Source organism: Penicillium atrosanguineum (genome assembly GCF_028827265.1).
Source record: "Penicillium atrosanguineum strain IBT 20685 chromosome Unknown utg000005l_segment0_segment0, whole genome shotgun sequence".
Lineage (NCBI taxonomy): Eukaryota > Fungi > Ascomycota > Eurotiomycetes > Eurotiales > Aspergillaceae > Penicillium > Penicillium atrosanguineum.
In genome coordinates this window covers 251631-269755 of record NW_026623137.1, presented here as the reverse complement: position 1 = coordinate 269755, position 18125 = coordinate 251631, and the positions used below count along the sequence as shown (strand labels likewise).

General features: G+C 49.2%; 6 protein-coding genes across 6 annotated transcripts; 3 read left to right on the top strand and 3 right to left on the bottom strand.

The window, feature by feature from the left end:
* Positions 1–43: 43 nt before the first annotated feature.
* Positions 44–1007, bottom strand: N7443_006325 (pyrroline-5-carboxylate reductase family protein; the record flags this gene model as incomplete). The annotated part of the gene is made up of 2 exons (XM_056886381.1): positions 44–903; positions 965–1007. The coding sequence occupies 2 exons, from the start codon at positions 1005–1007 to the stop codon at positions 44–46; spliced, it is 903 nt and encodes a 300-aa protein (XP_056740030.1).
* A 335-nt stretch (positions 1008–1342) lies between these two features.
* On the top strand, positions 1343–2714 carry N7443_006324 (NAD(P)/FAD-dependent oxidoreductase; the record flags this gene model as incomplete). Its single annotated transcript, XM_056886380.1, has 2 exons — positions 1343–1552; positions 1611–2714. The coding sequence occupies 2 exons, from the start codon at positions 1343–1345 to the stop codon at positions 2712–2714; spliced, it is 1314 nt and encodes a 437-aa protein (XP_056740029.1).
* Positions 2715–5576: 2862 nt separating this feature from the next.
* Positions 5577–6383, top strand: N7443_006323 (uncharacterized protein; the record flags this gene model as incomplete). Its single annotated transcript, XM_056886379.1, has 1 exon — positions 5577–6383. One exon carries the CDS (start codon positions 5577–5579, stop codon positions 6381–6383), a length of 807 nt encoding a protein of 268 aa, XP_056740028.1.
* A 1495-nt stretch (positions 6384–7878) lies between these two features.
* On the bottom strand, positions 7879–10361 carry N7443_006322 (uncharacterized protein; the record flags this gene model as incomplete). Its single annotated transcript, XM_056886378.1, has 8 exons — positions 7879–8360; positions 8423–8782; positions 8837–9110; positions 9161–9699; positions 9750–9914; positions 9962–10074; positions 10140–10262; positions 10318–10361. 8 exons carry the CDS (start codon positions 10359–10361, stop codon positions 7879–7881), a joined length of 2100 nt encoding a protein of 699 aa, XP_056740027.1.
* A 1146-nt stretch (positions 10362–11507) lies between these two features.
* On the bottom strand, positions 11508–12246 carry N7443_006321 (nuclear transport factor 2 family protein; the record flags this gene model as incomplete). Its single annotated transcript, XM_056886377.1, has 2 exons — positions 11508–11901; positions 12167–12246. 2 exons carry the CDS (start codon positions 12244–12246, stop codon positions 11508–11510), a joined length of 474 nt encoding a protein of 157 aa, XP_056740026.1.
* Positions 12247–13961: 1715 nt separating this feature from the next.
* N7443_006320 (serine/threonine-protein kinase) lies at positions 13962–17884 on the top strand (the record flags this gene model as incomplete). Its single annotated transcript, XM_056886376.1, has 4 exons — positions 13962–14554; positions 14607–15335; positions 15390–17599; positions 17652–17884. The coding sequence occupies 4 exons, from the start codon at positions 13962–13964 to the stop codon at positions 17882–17884; spliced, it is 3765 nt and encodes a 1254-aa protein (XP_056740025.1).
* Positions 17885–18125: the final 241 nt, after the last annotated feature.

Sequence of the window (18125 nt, the reverse complement as noted above, 5' to 3'; positions counted from 1 at the left end):
GTATTCTTATATATCTGTTTTCCCTAAGCACAGCTCTATCTACTTAATGTTTGGTATCATTGACATGTTCCGTCGTCTCCATCAACCGGGCCAGAGTCACGGCTTCTCGAAGAGCCCGCCCGATATGGCCGCGAACACCTGCTTCTTCCATAACCATCAAACCGCCAATCGTGCAACCTTCAGGGGAGGTTCCTTGGTCTCGGAGTACAGCCGGATGCATTCCTCCCTGCAGCATTGTGGCGGTTCCTTGCATAGATTGAAAAATCATGGTATGCGCCAAATCCCTAGGAACGCCGACCGCCACGGCTGCATCAATAAGCGCGTCGCAGATCACAGCGAAGAAAGCCGGGGTGGAACCTCCAACTGCCGTGGTCGCATTCATCAATCTAGGCTCGATTTGAACCGCGCGGCCGATCTTTTCGAAGATCGCGGTTGTGATTTGGAGGTAGTGCTCGGGCGGGGTAGGCTCCGAGACCTCAATTGCTGTGAGGGATTGGGATACTTGGGCGGCGATGTTGGGGAGAGTACGAATCACCCAGGCTCGGCCCAATTTGTTGGCCGCGGTTGTTTCGCTTCCGTAGATGGTCTGCTCGAGCTTGTGTCTCGTCCAGCCGGCAGCAATGCTGATGAGGAGCTTATCTTGCAGTGCATCGCGCAGTGCATGTTGTGTCAGGACTTTCGCCATATCGGCGGGGTCAACGCCTAAGATGATCACATCAGACTCTCGCACGGCCTTGACATTGTCGCCTCGGTAGATTGACAATTTATCCAGATGGCTGGGGAATCGCTCCGTCAGCTTATGTGCCGAGCCTTCACTACGCACGCAGGCGATGTATTTGGTGAATAGAGCCTCTTCTGACGCCAAGTTGAGCAAGCTGTTGAGAATAGCACCTCCTAGGTTTCCTAGAAACAATGAGCTATGATTGTGATTGTGATTGTGATTGTGGGGATCGGAGTTACTCACCACATCCTAATAAGCACAGAGTTGAGCTCTTGGATTTAGCCATGACTGTGTTGTCGAGGAAGAACCGGTTATTCTGGTGATACTATGATACTTCTGGCACGCGAGTGTGGTCACGAGAATAACCTTCGGTTTCCCAGATAAGAAGTTCTCGCCCGCATCGGAGGGGCATCCGATGTCAGAAGTGGGTTTCTCCTCACGTAGAGCGCAGGGTTCCACTCGGGAGGTTTACCGATGTTAGCACGATAACATGCCCCGCAGTATACACTCTCGTGCCACGTCGGATAGCAAGTTCTGGACTGTATATGCTAGCGAGGTATATATGGTAGCGTGGGCACGGTTAAGAAAGCGATCGGGAATCTTTTCTTGCGTCACTCCATCATGGGTGTATCCAAGTCCGACGCGATCATTATCGTGGGTGGAGGCGCCTTCGGCCTCTCTACAGCTCTCCATCTTTCTCAAAAGGGGTACACGAATGTTTCTGTCTACGAAAAAGATGATCACATTCCGCCCCGCTTCTCCGCAGCCAACGATCTCAACAAGATTGTGCGGGCTGAGTACGAGGATCCTTTCTACACCGATCTGACCATTGTATGACCCCCTCATTGAATTCTCATACGGCGGATCTGAGCGACTAATGTATTTATAGAAAGCAATTGCAGCTTGGAAGACTCCTCTTTACGCACCTCACTTCCATCAGACTGGATTCTTGCATTGTGTATCGGGCGCAGCACCCGAGAAAGCCATTGACACCCTAAAGAGGTTCCAAGCTTCTGCGGAGCGACATCCTCAAATAAAGCCTCATCTCGTACCGATCAACGGACAAGAGGATATCCGCCAGAACGCTTGGCAGCTTACCGGCCAACTGCCCGGATGGAATGGATACCTCAACCGCTTCGACGGATACGCCCATTCCGGTAACGCCTTGGCAGCAGTATATCGCGCCGCCCAAGCAGCAGGGGTGCGCTTCTTCCTGGGTGAGCAAGGCGCAGTCGATGAAATTGTCTACGTGAGCACCTTGACCGGACGTAAGTGCGCGGGTATCCGAACAAAGAACGGGCGCTTCCACCCCTCGGCCCTGGCCATTGTAACGGCTGGCGCAGGAGTCAATCGTCTTGTTCCTCAGCTCGGAACTCAAGTTGTGGCCAAGTCGTGGTCTGTTGCACATGTGCATCTGACTGATGAAGAGACGTCTGCTCTTCGTGGCATTCCTGTCACCTATGCCCGTGATCTGGGATTCTTCTTTGAGCCCGATCCGAAGACGAACTTGCTGAAGCTGTGTCCCATGGGTGGTGGCTACATCAACACTGACCCCAAGACTGGTGTCTCTCATGCACCGGAGACTTTGAAGGAAAGTGCTTTCCTCCCGGAGGATGACGAGAAACAGTTGAGGAAGCTCCTGGCTCAAACAATGCCGACTCTCGCGGATCGTCCCCTTGTGAAGAAGTCTCTCTGTTGGTTTGCTGACACCAATGACTCGGATTTCATTGTTGATTACCTCCCCAACATGTCATCTTCTATCATTGTTTTCTCCGGTGACTCAGGACACGGCTTCAAAATGTTCCCCATTGTGGGGTCTTTCATCACCGATCTTCTTGAGGCCGTTGATGATAAGCAGCCTGTTGCGCGCTGGAGATGGAAGGATTCTGATCCTAATGCCAGTCATGGTGACTGGGGAGGTGATGTGAGTTGGCGTTTGGGGCAGTCCAAGGAGCTATCTGCAATCATGCTACCAAAGGCTTCGAAATTATAAAGCTTTTCAGTTGTAAAGTGATACAGTGGCGACCGTCATCGCCTTCTGTTGAGGAGGTATATAAGCTGCTTTCTCTAACCCTAATCACATGATAACTCGGAACTAATTTTGTTAGCTCTGTATTTAAAAGCTGTTCTGAGAACGAAAAGTAAACAATTCAAGCATACATAGCAAGAAAATTGAATCGACTGTATGCAATTGTATTAATACACCCACGTGAGCAAACTCCGCTAGGGAAATATCGCTTCAAGCAATCCTTCGAGCGAACGCCAATACCCCTCCCTCACATGGCGCGAAACATCGATTCCTGGCAGCGTGACATTATTCTTCACATGTTACGCAGTAAAAAGAGACTCATCACATCACACAAATAGCTAAGGTAGCAGTGAGCTTTCTGTTACTAACATCCGCAAGAACATGCGGTTATTCGGCAGTGCTAGGTCTCCTCCAATCTCTCCCGGTCGGCCATCGAGTATCACAAAGGTGATAATGGATGCCCTATGCGACCACCTCGCAGGGAAACCCGGCCTCTACGTCGAGGAGATGGCTAGCTTTCTATTCGAGGAGTTCAACGTGTTGCCTTCGATATCCAGCGTAAAACGTGCTCTATATCGGGCTGGGTTGTCAAAGAAGAAGGCACAGCAGAGAGCAAGCGAACAAACACCATAGCTACGAGATTTCTACCAGCATAAATTGTCAAAGTGTCGTTCCTTCCAACTAGTTTTTGTTGATGGGTCTGGATGCGATAAACGGGTGGGCTATCGGCGGACGGGTTGGTCTCCACTAGGCGTGACACCAACCCAGGTATCCAAATTTCATCGGGGCCAACGTTATCAGATACTGCCAGCCTATGCGTAAGATGGCGTTATCGTGTCTCATATTTTCAAAGGCTCGACCGTTCCTCCTTATTTGAATCCCTCATTGAGCAGCTTCTCCAGCACTGCGGTAGGTGGCCAGAGCCCAAATCCGTACTTGTGATGGATAACGCATCATTTCATCGGTCTGACCGAATCAGGCAACTATGTTCGGATTCAGGTGTCAAACTATTGTATTTGCCGCCTTATTCGCCTTATTCTAACCCCATCGAGGAGTTCTTTGCCGAACTAAAGGCTCATATCAAGAAAACTTGGTCAGCATACGAAGAGAATCCCACCCAGTCAGGAGTTTCACACCTTCCTCCGGCGGTGTGTTCAACATGTTGGTGCAAAAGGGGAAAGTGCTGAAGGCCATTTCCGACATGCGGGTATAAGGGTAGAAGAACATGAGTGATCGCCTTTGGCCACAGTTTACTTATGCTACTGTCATCGACCGGTACTTCCCGAGGTCACTCACCGTCTATCTATGCCATCATCACCCGAGATGCCTTCTGATCGGTCTTCCCTCCCATACAATTTCTCTGAGAATGCATCCTCGCGACAGTTGGCATGTCGGGGATGTCATACAAGAACTATTCCCACAACGCGTAAGAACAGAGATATCTGTTGACCAGGCACTTCACGAACTCGCGATTCCGTGATGAACACAACTTGACCCAATGAGTGCCCAGGAGGCGCCTGCGGTGGTCCTCAGAAGAGGTAGATCTTCTGCTGAAGTAATGTAGGGACGAGGTACGACCGTGGTCAGAGGTGGTGAAGTTATTCTCGGACCAATATCCGGGGAGAAAGCCTAGTGTGATCCAAGTATACTGGAGTATTGCCCTCAAATAAGCACGCCAAAACAGGGATGTAGTGGCGGCAGCCTAAAATGGAGTATCTGTTCGAATATCTTCAACAAAATCTCATGGCCAATATGTAGTCGAGTACTGTACCATTTCGTACTATTAGTTCATAAATTCCGCCCTGCCAATTCAGAGAAATTTTACCATCCCCTGGCGTTGATCAGCCCACCCCCATTTTGAAGTAACACCGTCCTTCCGAGATGCTCGATGCTATCGACAGGCCAAACTCACCGCACAGCTTAGTTTGAGTAACGTAAGCAACTCCTTAGTCCCTGATATACTTTCCTCTTGATATTCAAGCTCACCAGGAATTATGCTGTTTATCGACAGAGCACCTCCTTTGGATGGATTGATCTTGGGCAGCTCCCTTTCAAGGCGAGCATCACCTATGGCACAGCCACGGCGCAAATTTGGCCAATTATGTATAGCACATGACATACAGGATAGCTGAAACCAATCATTTAATACCCGCGGATCCTCTTGCTCTGCGTGCGAATAATTATATCGACGCGAGAAACGTATCTGGATAGCTAGTGTACGTTTGATATAGTTTCCAACCCAATTCTTACCGACCGTGGTCGGCTTCTCCGTGTTGGCCGCCGCAAGAAGAATATTGGCCATCTTACGTACTATAGCATGCCTAGGGGCTACACCGCGATCGTCCATAGATAGGATCAACTGGATAGGCGTATCCTTATATGAAATTCTTATCTAAAAGGGACATTTTAGAGGTATAGGCGCGTGTGCTCGCCATTGAATTGCGGCCCTTGATACGGTCGCGTAGCTTGGATCGCGGTATGCTATAGGCGTAGTAGCAGAAATAGAGGTAATGCCTTTTTTCTGAATAGCCTGAACTGCAAGTTCGATCCTACCTTCTCTTTGGATAGAATCTTGCTTCTTTTTAGAACGAATTGGTGGCATGGTGGGTGGCGGGCTTGGTGGAAATTACGTTAGGATTTGGATGTATGAATGACTAATATTGCCAAGCTGTTGAAAGGGCTTACGCAGTACCTTTATCGGAATGGTCCCTTGGAAAGTGACCACATCCCGAAGAGCCAGCCACCTATTTCTACGAAGGTTTTTCAAAGTAGACTTCCCCCCACACGCTACGTTTTTCTCCTAATATTTAGTATCATGTATCAAGGATGATCAAATTAACAATCCTATCTGAAAAATTGCCCGAGCTCACCAACGAACAATTCAAACATGAATTTCGCGAAGTGCATGCCAACCAAACGAAAGGTGTTGCGACCAACCTCGGTATCATCCTAAAATATGTCCAAGGGCTGGCTCTACCTCTAGTCGGCCAGAAATCGCTGCCCAATCTACCTCTGAAAGAAGGAAAAGACTGCCATTCCTACGCACAGTTGACATGGCCAGCCTTAGCGGTGATGCAAGGCTCCTTTCTAACTGAGGACTATCGCAACTCTGCTGGCAAACATCGCTTTGCAAGTCCCCAGATGATCTTCTTGACCGAACAGCTTGATCAGATCCATGGCATAGAGAGCAAAAGTGGTGATGAGATCTGCGTTGTGGTTGTGGTGCAGGCAAAGTCCGAAGGCTCAGACTTCGAAAAACGATGGGCAACCCATGCGTCATACTGCCTTTCTATTTGTCCGAAATACACAAGAAACCGTGTTGTTCCCCTAAAATACTCTCAAATCGGTACGATTTTCGCTGGGACGCAATTCGATCCCAGCCGAGTAGTTGCCTCCGGAGGTTACGAGGAATTTTGTTTTGGTGGGCACGCGGAAGCAGAAGACTTTTTTCACCGATACGGAAATAAGCTCGGGGAGTCGTATTCGCAATTTCTCGATGACACTCAGTCCTGCTGCTATGCGTTCGATCGCCTCGTCCAATTCGCTGACTCGGACCGAGGACTCTGGCAGAAAGCTTTTGGGCTTGTGGTGTCGACCGGTTTGCGAGCAAAGGTTTATTGGGGACTACCATGACGAAGGGCCAATAGAATCGGCATAAGTGTGTGTGTGAGGAAAGAACGAGATCACTATGGGAAAGGGGGCTTTTCGTCGAGCAAGATGTTTAGGGAGGGTCTACGGTTGTATTGCGCAGCAAATGATTTTGGGAATAACCTCGTTTGGGCAGGTTATGAACCCTATCCCATGGTTCTAGGTTCTGGGAGGAAGAAGTGGTCATAGACCAGACCAGATCGCCAGACAACGTATTTCCCAAGCGGGTCGCCACCCTAAGGTATCTCTGCGCCAGTTCAATCACCCACTATGCCACCAATTCGTTCTAAATCAAAGCAAAAATCTATCGAACAAGAATGTAGGATCGAGCTAGCAATTCAGGCTATTCAGAACAAAACATTATCTTCTACTTCGGCCGCTGCGCGTACGTATGGCATACCGCGATCCACGCCAACAGTCATAAATTGACCTAATTAGAAGAGGATACGCTTACCAAGTAGATTATTTCTATGGATGACCGTGGTGTAGCACCTAGGCCTAGTATAGTACGTGAAATGGCTGATTTACTGCTTATATCGCGGGGTACCGACCGTGTTGGCAAGAACTGTCGGTCGAGGAGGGAGGCGGATACCACGATAGCTTTATCGTGGCGCTGGGTACGCTTTTGCTTGCTTCCCCACCACGAAATGCGTACATGAATCTTTTCACATTTGTCATTTCAATCAGACTCGAGAGAACGATTAATCGTCTCTTTGTTTCCTATTCTTAGTTGTGCCTAGGAGGTTTCTAGCCTCTTTGTTTCAATAAAGAATTATGTGTATCGACATGGCCCCTGACAAGTGCTGTTTAGGGTCTAGGTCATTTTATAATGATCGAACTACAATGTAAATTTGTCAATTTGTCCATCTGTTCTCTTTGTGACATCTTGGGCTACAACGAAGGCGCTTTGTTCTCAATGATAAGCCCGAAAATAGCCCACGGAATATAGGAGATCGATACCACTCATTCACGTAGCCTTGCACTTGTCTGACTTATTTCCTGCAACCACAGTATCTATATCATGACAAATCGAAATCTTTAGATCAATGTACGTTAAAATTCAGGGATACGAATCCAAAGCTAATGATCTCCAGATGTGTCTTCTAGACGTCGCCGACCACTCCGGCAAATATGGCTGCGGCCACATGTATGTTCTTGATATTATACGCTGTGCAGAGGCCACCTATCGAGTGAATCGAAGCGCCTGTATCTATCCACATTCAAAAACCATCCAGCCTCGGTCAGAAACGTTCCAGGAATTGGTCCGATGGTTCAGACCCGGTTACTCAAAGCTAGCTGGTCCTTGCCCATATTGCCAAATGCAAGGATGGCCTAACTTTTACTGATGTGGAACCCGACTTGTATGGGAATGTGGAAACGGGATTTTTTCTAAGCTCACATTTGCTCATTTGTGTTCCAGTATTCGTATTTACTTATGGTCAAAGCAGATACGAAATGCATAAGGCATGATTATATCACATTACCATATGCTATGCTCAATCATCGCGTTAGACATCCACTCCGTATCAATGCTCTCAATAGAATCAGCCACGGCCATGATTTGTGTAGCAGTCAGTCCGTCAGTAAAATTAAAGTCGTCATCAATTGTTGGGCCCTGGCCCGATGATGGATCATGGTTCAAGGCATTTGTAGAAGGATGGAAAGAGCTTGCCAGTGAATCATGCGGCATTGGTGGGTTGAGGAGATTGTTTGGAAAAGAGACTGGAGCTGATAGGCATCGCGGTTGGTCTTGAGGGAAGCAGCTCAAGAGCTCATCCAGAAGCTGGAGCTCCGATCGGCGAAATTTGGCGATAAGATTCCCGCTCTCGATTATGTCTTCGAAAATCATGTATGCCTTTTCCAGCCAAGCTGGGCAGTTCCATCGGATATCGATCGCTGGGCCGATGAGAAGGACTACTGTGGAGATAAAAATGGATTCAAGGTCGAATGGGAGGAAGGTTTCTGTGGAACAAGCAGCCGCATTAGAAGTTGACCTTGGTATAGAGCGAAATTGAGGAACTTACCAAGGAGGCCTTCAATCTGAAGACTATGGAGGATGCCGATGATTTGCTGGGAAGAATCCATGCACATTTGAATTAAGTTGCGCACACTTCGGGATGTGTTCAATGCATCCGAACAATGCTCCGGTGACTCGAATCGTATCTTCAAGAAGCAAAACAAGAGCGGTCGGGTGGCGAGGACAATACATTGATGATAAAGCAGATGAAGATAGGCGGATATTCTGGACACCCCACTTACTGCTCGGTCGAGATGTAATGGGGAAGCATCTCGAAGCTCGTCTGCCAATCTGGCTATATTTGCCAATGCGGCTTTGGTGCGCATGAGGAAATTTCGATTCAAGCGCCCGTCCATAGCATAGACTGCTGTTAACATAGTAAGTGAATGATAAAGTCTAGAGAATATGTGAGGTCACTTACTGCCATTAATTTCAGCAATGATCCTGGACAGCTTGATGTGCATACCAATGGCCGCTGTACGCTGTATGGAGTAGGGAAATGCCGGGAGGTGAGCATTGACATGATCATCATTGAGAGTCTGAGGAAGCCCCATTAACGAGGTCATTTCACGGTCCAAAATGTAAACAGTCCACCAGATCTTACGACATCTTTGAACGAGATTCTCTCCCAGATACTCAATTGGCATCTGTATGTGCATACCCTCTGCCATCGCCATTCGCATCGCCTGTCCAATCTAGAGACTTTGTTAGCCAAAATGATAATTTGATAGCTTCCTTGACGTACATAGTTATGCGCCGAGGACCGAAAGTCTAAAGCTTGTAGATAAAGCGCAACGCAACATAGAATCTCTGTTGATTCGATCGGCTCCTGGTGGAGAACACTAACGTCGGGCAGTAGCTGAAGAGCATTCACAAACAACTCTGCGCCAGCTGGCTTGGTGCCTTGCTGTTTGTGCTTAACAAATCCCTTCCCGAAGGCAATGATGAGAAGAAAGTGGATATACCACAAGCTGCCCGTCGCATTCGGCTTAGGTTCTGTGTAGAACTCGTGGAGATTGCGCATAAATTCAGTTTCATCGAAAAGGTGGTATAGTTGTCCACAGCGAAACTTGACAGTATTAATCAAGTATATTGCATGATCAAATGTTGGTACAGCCGGAGTGTCCGCATTTTGAGCGGTTCGCAACCCGTCCCAGCCGAGATCATAGGTTGCACCATCGAACAGCAATGCACCTGTGGGTAGAGGTTCTTGGTAGATGTGCTCATGAGTTAGGCTCAGGACCCTACGAGTGAATGACCAGTTTGATGATGGGCCCAGGTAAACTATATTCTTGTCAGTGTCGTGAAGTCTTCCAAAGGGGGTCTCGACGCACACGTTCGCCCATTCTCGGCTGACGTAAATGCCGGTGGCCCTGATGATAACGGGTTTGTCAACCCCGATGCAGGGTCCTCGAGCTCATTTTGAAGCTGAGATTCGGTATTATCATTGAGCGATGACCTTCTGAGTTCACCTGGTGTATCATGTTGATCCTTGGGATCTGTGACGCATCAGCATGAGCCAACTGAGCTGGACAGAGGAACAGACCTGGAGATCTATCATCTGCATAGTCGGGACTAAGCGGATTAGGTGCAGGGATGGCATCTGTTTGTTCATTTCGCTGCAGATGTGCAAGTTTCTGGTGCAACTCATCGATATACCTGCAGCTTGATTAGTAGCTTGTCCCTATCTCCTGCAAGGGACGCCAATATGCTTAGGCTCTTACCCTCTAGTGACTAGAATCTTTTGGTCGCGATCGTCAAAGATGCAAGTTAGCCTTCGCTTGTTGCAGCCCTCGCATGGCTGAGATCCAGAACACTTGATCTTCTGTCTGCGGCATCGAGTGCAACTAGGCCGGGAAAATTAGCACGTTCATCGCGCGAGTTCAAGACATCAGTGCGTACGCATTCAAGGATCTTTTGGTGACCTTAGATCCATTTCCCGCCATGAGGACTGATTGTAGATACCGGGCGAGGTTCCGTCTCGGAGAGGGGAGCGTAAAATCAATGAAATTGCGGGGGAATCAGTCGGTGGAGCCTATCGACGGTTCTGCCATGGCACAAAGATAACAAAATGGCCAACCGTCCAGTTTCTTGCGATAGGTTATTATCACCATTTATGACGGTTGCTTTGATCCTAGCCTGCACATATATTAGAAATCTTGGGAATGATGATAGAGGACCAAATTGATATATTACGTACGCCTGTTGCTGAATCGAATAGTGAGGGACTCTACACTCTACAGGTTCTTTGATAATGTTTCAGACAGTAGAAGTCGATACATAAATAGATCAACTTGGCTTGAAAGAAGTGCTGTAAATTTATTTTAGTTGTAACTAATGGTAATTCTTAATATGACAGCCGTCGGCTCATGTGCCAGCAAAAATGCGTTGCGTCAACCCGTGTGAACCTCCCTTTAGTAGGGAAACAAACAGCCCTATGCGTCAGTCATATCTACCCCCACAAAGACCTTTATTTTCAATTTATACACTTGATCGCACTATCTCTGGCATCGTCTGCCAGAGTCTATGGGAGGGTTGCCGAGCGATCATCAGTATGACCCGTTGATAAGCTTCTCCACCGGCAGCCCTTCCGATGCGACCCGACACTAGTTTGATCGCGGGCGACTGATATACCGGCCTTATACGGGCAATTAGGCCTCGCTGCAATTCATACAAACAAAGTCGGGCAGGGGCTACTATTTGAAGGATCTCGAGACCCCTACAGTATGTAGGATGCCGTGGAATGCAGGATAGGAACATCGCACGCTCACCACATGATAAATCAAGGGGCAAAAATTGGCGTCAAATCTGCACCTGATGAATGGTTTTGACAGCGTTCAGATTTGAAGAAATCACCATGCTAATCAATGCTTTGTCGAGGTGCTTTATAGGCATGTAACATGTCGAGGTCCTAGAAGGCTTCTGCACCCACCCTATCCCAGGGTCAACAAAGCTGAAAGAAAGCCTAGACACGATACAATTGTATGAACAGGTGCGACTTGATTTGCGAGATACCCCGACATCCATAAAGGATAAGGTGTTAGATCGGTATTAAACTCGGAAAGCTACCCAACACTGAAAGACCAGACAGACTACCAGTGTTCCGGGCCGATCGGGACTTCATTCACGTCAACACCCTCAACAAACCACCGTCCCTCGCCATTTCCGTCTGGCCCGAGAAGCAGGTCATTGCCGCTCATCATACGCTTGCACATTTTCCCAGATTCCCTATCAAAAGTCCAATCTTCCAGTCCATAGCACCGTTTCCAACGCATTCCGTCAGTCGCATCTTGATACTCATACCAGAACTGCACGGCGATGCGATCATCACGGAAAGAAAAGAGCTCCTTGCGCAGACGGTAGTTGTGCTCGCGCTTCCATTTGGCAGTCAAAAACGCGACAATATCCTCGGTGCCAGAGAAGAAAGAAGTCCGGTTACGCCAAATGCATGTCGGAGTGTATGCCTTCGCGACTCGGGTGGGATCTCTTTTGCATGGTTAGTATCCGATCGGGTCAAGGCGTCACTTCCGCGTAGTCGCCCGAGCTCTTCAGCAAAACTAGATAAGAGATCGTAGAAGGCACCAGAATAGGGATGCCATCATGTGTCCAGGGACTCGCACGGACAAACATTGAACACTAGGGCTTGAGGAATGCAAGGGATGACGCCGCATCGCCCTGGCTTTGGCCACATGGGCCAGTCGGGATCAGGGCCCACCGGTCTAGGTGAAATCAGATGGATATCAGAACGTACTGGGTATTCCACATATCCTGGGCTGCCTTGACCTTTTGACGGGCGGTCTCCTCGGAAAACGGGGGTTTGATGTCGGCCATTGCTGGGAAAGGGTGGATAGCTCTGGAGATAGAACGGAGTGGTGGGGGAGGGGGGTTCGGGAGCGGGAGATCTGTTGAGCCAAAATATATATCCAATCTGGCCTAACCAAGATCCACAGGTAGTCGATGAGTCACTTATACCTGAGCTCCCAATAATTGACGAGAAAACACCGATTTATTTATCCCGGGGTCGTCTCTGCTAACATTTATTGTGGCTCTCGCTCATGGCCGGGATCTGAAAGTCAGAGTCGTGGACGTTGGTGGCTGATTATTGATTAGCGGAACTCGTAGCGCACAATTTGCCTCGAGGCCACCTCGGCCTATTGCCCATCGGGCACTAAAGCTAGCCACAGTGCGGGGCAAAAAAAAGCAATCACTAATCCAAGTAAGCGCTTGCGGTCAAGCGTTGGTGAGCCCCGAAATACAAATCTAACAATGCTTGACATAGTCGCACCGTGCCTAGCCCCGTCGGCTAGCGAAAGTTAATCGACTATATGTATATCCACCTACGGCTATAGTCCCATCTGTACAGAAATTATACATTCGCTTCCAAAAGAGAGATCATTCAGCTGGTTTAGAAGACAGTCCATAAAAGAGCACATGCTGAAGCGACAGAGGGTCCGGACATCCGTGAAAAGCGCAGACATCTCATCTGGTGACATTTTGGTGTATTTATTCTAATAAAAAAACCCAAACCTCCGTACCATTCAATTCGTGGCCTCGGGATATTGCCGGATGACCGACTTGTCCGACGCAAGTCGAAACTACAGAATTAAGTCTAGTGCCCATTTCAATTTGACTGGGGACTCTAGGGGAGTGGAATGCCGACGATTATGTGGAGTGGCCCCTTGGGGGCGGATGATTAAACCGATAAGGCCATAGTGAAGACGACATTGCTCCCCTCCCCCTACCGTCGGGTGGAATGTATACTTTTAGTTTCCTCACCCTAGCCCAAACAAACATCGACTTTCACCTAGTAAGGATTTACTTTCCATAGCAAACTCGTCGATCCTTTCATATGGTTTCAAGTGTCTCCACGGGAGATAGTGTTACGGAGTAAATAATGCCATAGCATCGCAAGCAACCCTCAGGCGGGCGAAGAACCAAGTAAATCAGAATTCGGGTACCAAAAGTATCATAATTCAAACAGATTTAGGTAGTTGAGCAATCATGAAGAGACCATTGAAAAGTGATAGGGTGTGGTGGTGGTAAAAGGTGTGTAGTGTGTAGTGAGGGGAAATGCATTCCAAGCCATCGACGGAATCTCACTCTTTCTCATTCCACAACAGTCGTGCTGAGGCATGCCACGGCCGACCCTTCCACCACTTCTCTTTTGATCTCTTCTGGGCTGCCACAGTTCGCGCGACTCTTGCATCTCTTCGAGTCGACTTTCGCCCTGGGTTCTCAGCTCCCACGTCTCTCGTTCGCCTTCGATCCCACGATGTTGTGTTAATTCGCCTGTCACTCTTTCAACTGCATTATTTATCCCAGTCAATCATTACCGCTAATTTTGCCCGCGACCAGCACTCCAAGTGGACGTCGACTTAATCTCTTCTTTCACGCCGTCTAATGTGAGTTGAAACCGAAGACACACACGTGAGTTGATTTGAGGGAAGAACTAACCATGACCAGCGCCCCTGTAACTATCATTTCACCGAAAACCACCGAAAACAACAACACATGCCACTGTGGGCAAGAAACATCACTACCGAGCAATGGACCAGGTGATGCTGGATCTGAACGATCCACACCGGAGACGTCAACCCTTAGTAGACGCCTCCAGCCGAATTAACCACGCCAGGTCACCAAAGGTGGAAACCCCCAAGGTTCATGTTGAGAATATCGATCTGCTGAAGACACCAGATCGTATGTCTGTCGTCATGAGCCCTAGCCCGAGAGAAAAGGAAAACCAGCGGCTCTCCGTTGCCACAGATTTTCAGTCTGACTCGGCACGAAACTCTGTCGTCTCGGCCGCTTCTATCTTGTCTAACAAGGGGAAGAGAAAGACTCATGTCGGGCCATGGCAGCTAGGAAGAACCCTCGGCAAGGGCGCTACTGGCCGCGTCCGGCTGGCTAAGCATGCTGTTACAGGTCAGACCGCCGCGATCAAGATCGTGTCCAAGAAGTCTGCCGCGATGGTGCAAAGCGAGAGCATTGCTGCCATGGATCGTAATGCCAGTAACTTCTCGGGCTTCTCAAATGCTCGCCACATGCCCTGTGGGATCGAGCGTGAGGTTGTTATCATGAAATTGATTGAACACCCTAATGTCATCAGTCTGTACGATGTTTGGGAGAACCGTGGTGAACTGTAAGTGCTGCAAGCCGTGCTCTATTGAAGTGACGTCTAACATGAATCACAGCTACCTTGTTCTCGAGTATGTTGAAGGGGGTGAACTTTTCGACTATGTCTCCAAGCATGGACCCCTACCAGAGGAGGAGGCAGTGCGACTTTTCCGTCAGATCATTGCTGGCCTCGGTTACTGCCACCGATTCAACATCTGCCACCGTGATTTAAAGCCGGAGAACATTCTGCTTGATGGACAACACAATGTCAAGCTTGCTGATTTCGGCATGGCTGCTCTGCAACCCGCTGGCCATTGGCTCAATACCTCATGTGGAAGTCCCCACTACGCAGCACCCGAGATAATCTACGGACGAAAATACCGCGGCGACAGAGCGGACATGTGGAGTTGTGGAATTATCTTGTACGCCCTTTTGACCGGATATCTGCCCTTCGATGGCGGTGATCTCCCTAACACATTGCGACTGGTCAAGAAGGGTGACTACATGATCCCCCAAGAGTTGAGTGATGAATCGGCCGATCTCATCCAGCGAATCCTTCAAAAGCGTCCTGAAGACCGCATTTCCATGCAAAATGTGTGGATGCATCCATTGTTGACAAAGTATGAAAAGCTTCACAATGCTATGGCAGATCACTACATTGGACCACCACCTGCCTTGTCCGTCAAGGATTGCGGCAACCTTGTTACAGATCGCCGTGATATCGATGGTGATATTCTGCGTAACCTGCAGACGCTCTGGCATGACGTTAAGCCCGATGCCTTGGTTGACAGGATTATGTGCCTTGAGTAAGTTTGTTGATTTCTCAGCGACTTGAGTATTGGGAACTAACTGCAATGTAGACCTACCCATGAGCGGATGTTCTACAATGCCCTTGCCAAATTCCGCGACGAACAATTGGAGAATTATCAAGGACAGCCTCTTGAATACTCAGCTAGCGACTACCACCATATTTCCCGACCTGGAGGCAAGGGTCGCCGGAACCGCAGCAACTCGAAGCGTCGCTCGCACATTTCAAAGGTCAAAGACCTCCACCGTCGCATGGGTGGCACTCAAGAACCGAAGTCTTGCGCAAGTGTTGAAAGCTATGATCCGTATCGGTCACCGAAGAACAACGGCGCCGCTGCTGAGGCCAAGTTTGCCCAGATCACCATCCACAAGGAAACCGTCGAGGTTCTTGAAATTGGTGATGTCTCTCCCGTGGTCAAGCCCCCTCTTTCCATCGCAGAAGAAGTAGAGCCTGAGGAGACAGACGATGTGACCGAGTCACCATTTACCGTACTTCAGAAGCGGAAGCACAAGCCAAGCTCTATGAAGTCTTTCCACTCGTCTAAATTGGTTCACTCTAGTTCTCGAGCGCCTGGGATGTCCACTCGGTCAACAAGCTACCGTCGGAATGTTTCATTCCATCATGCACGCAATCGATCCCAAGGCTCTACCAAGCCTAAGAGGCGAAAGACGGCACAGAAAGATCAAAACGCCCAGACTGATCTTAAGCGGTCACCCAGTGCAGCTAGCTTGCAGATAATTGCGGATGGGATGGATATCCCACCCATTCCTAGCAGCCCACCCCTTCCTGCCCAACCGACAGTGGTCCACCGAAGCGGCATGAAGGCTAGAACTGTGTGCCAGGAGAAAAGGATCCGTGTGTCTGATTTGAGTTGGAAGGAAGATGCCCGCAAGGTGTCACACGAGCTTAGCCAAATCTGTGAAGAGGCCTTCAATGGCAGCTCTATCTCGACCATTCGCAGCGCTAGCGACGAAGCCGGATATGAGACACCTGCGACTCCTGTTTCTATTGCCAGTCAAAATCAGCACGTCGCTGTTCCCACCAAGCCTTCCTCGGAAACTCCAAAGGGAGGTTTGAAGGAGTCCGGTCGCTCTTACAGTATTCACGAGCTAACCGAAACACGACGCAAGCTTGTTGAGCACAGCAAGGGAAGGAATGACAACATTCCTGCATACTTGTCTGGTGTGATCGGACATCTAGATAGGTTGATTGAGGAAGACCAAGCACAGCATCACAAGCGGAGTGAATCAGGAGAAGATGTTCCTGTCTTCATGGACCCTTTCGATACCATACCTGAAACATTGCCTGTTATCAAGGAGGAGTTTGCGAGCCCCGTCCGAGGCCCGGTTGACCTAACTCCCAAGTCGAAGTCCAAGCAGCGTCCGTCGGCCGCGAGCCGTGTGAGCGATTCTCGAGCCACAATTAGGATGGTCCCACATAGCTCCGTGCGGTCTCTTCATGAGGTCAAGCCCTTGATGATTCGTAAGAAGAATCAGCTTTCCGAGTCATATTCTGCTGAGCCTGAGTCTATGGACCCCATGCGCGCCTTCTCTGCCAGTTCTCGTCAAACCCGAAATGCTTGTGGACTGGAACCCATCGAGGAGGCTCCTGTCTCTCCTAAGCATCGATCGGCTGATGGCAAGAAGTGGTCCTGGTTCAAGCATCGGCCTCAAGCTTCTGATTCCGCCCCAGCTCTTCCGCCTAAGGATACCAAGCAAATTGTCCCCAGCACTGGCACCGTGGTCATTCACACCCCTCCTTCAACACCGACTTCGCCAATCAAGACAACCGAGGGTAGGGTACCGACTCGCAAGTCCTCCATGGAGCGATTTGGAGGAGCATTGAAGAAGCTCGTGTCGAAGAAGGCGAACAAAACCGCCCCCCAGGAAACAGGTAAATCAACTATCAACTGCTTTGCCTATACGCCGCTAAACCCCAAGAAAGACAAAGAACAGGAGAACCTTAAGGATCAACAGAATCCTCGTTCCTGCAAGGGATTTCCCGATGCAGAAAGCCCATTTGAATCTGACGACCCTCAAAATCCCGCACGCAACAAGCGCCTTTCCCTCGCCAACCAGAACTGGTTCGCTCGTGTATTCCAGATCAAGCCTGCTACTAGGGTCATTGCCCTCAATACCTCGAAGGTCAAGGGACGAAAAGAGGTCTACCGTCTCCTTCGTGAGTGGGAAGACTATGGTATGGAAGATGTTACCATGGATAAGAGCAACAGCGTTGTTCACGGACGTGTCGGCGAGGTCAACTGTCAGTTATCTCCCTATCTTTCTCTATCTCATCATTACTAACCTGTCTCCAGTCCTGCGTCTCCGAGAGGTTGAATTCACCGCAGAATTCTACACTGTTCTTGAGCACGGCCGCCAGGCAAACCTTAGTCTGGTCCGGTTCAAACAAGAGCGCGGTGCCGCATCCTCCTTCAACAAGGTGGTCGATACAATGCACATGATGCTCAAGAGCCGTGACATGATTGTTCAAGACACCGTTCGAGCCAAGAAGATGTCCCGCGTGCTGGAATCCATTCCAAACGCCTAATGCCCAAATCCCTCATCTAATTTCCGCCATTCGCTTTTCAATCAGTCACTCGCTCACACTCCCCGCATTGCTGCGTTTCAGCCCCTGCAACAAAAAAACCTCCATTGCATTTTCTGCCTCTTGTCTCCCACTTTCTACATTCGCTTGCATCCCAACTTCCGTCGAGCCCGGCGTCGGCTGTCGATACTTTCCTTCCGAATTTCCCTTTTCCCGGAGTTCCTGCTTCAATCTACCGGATTTT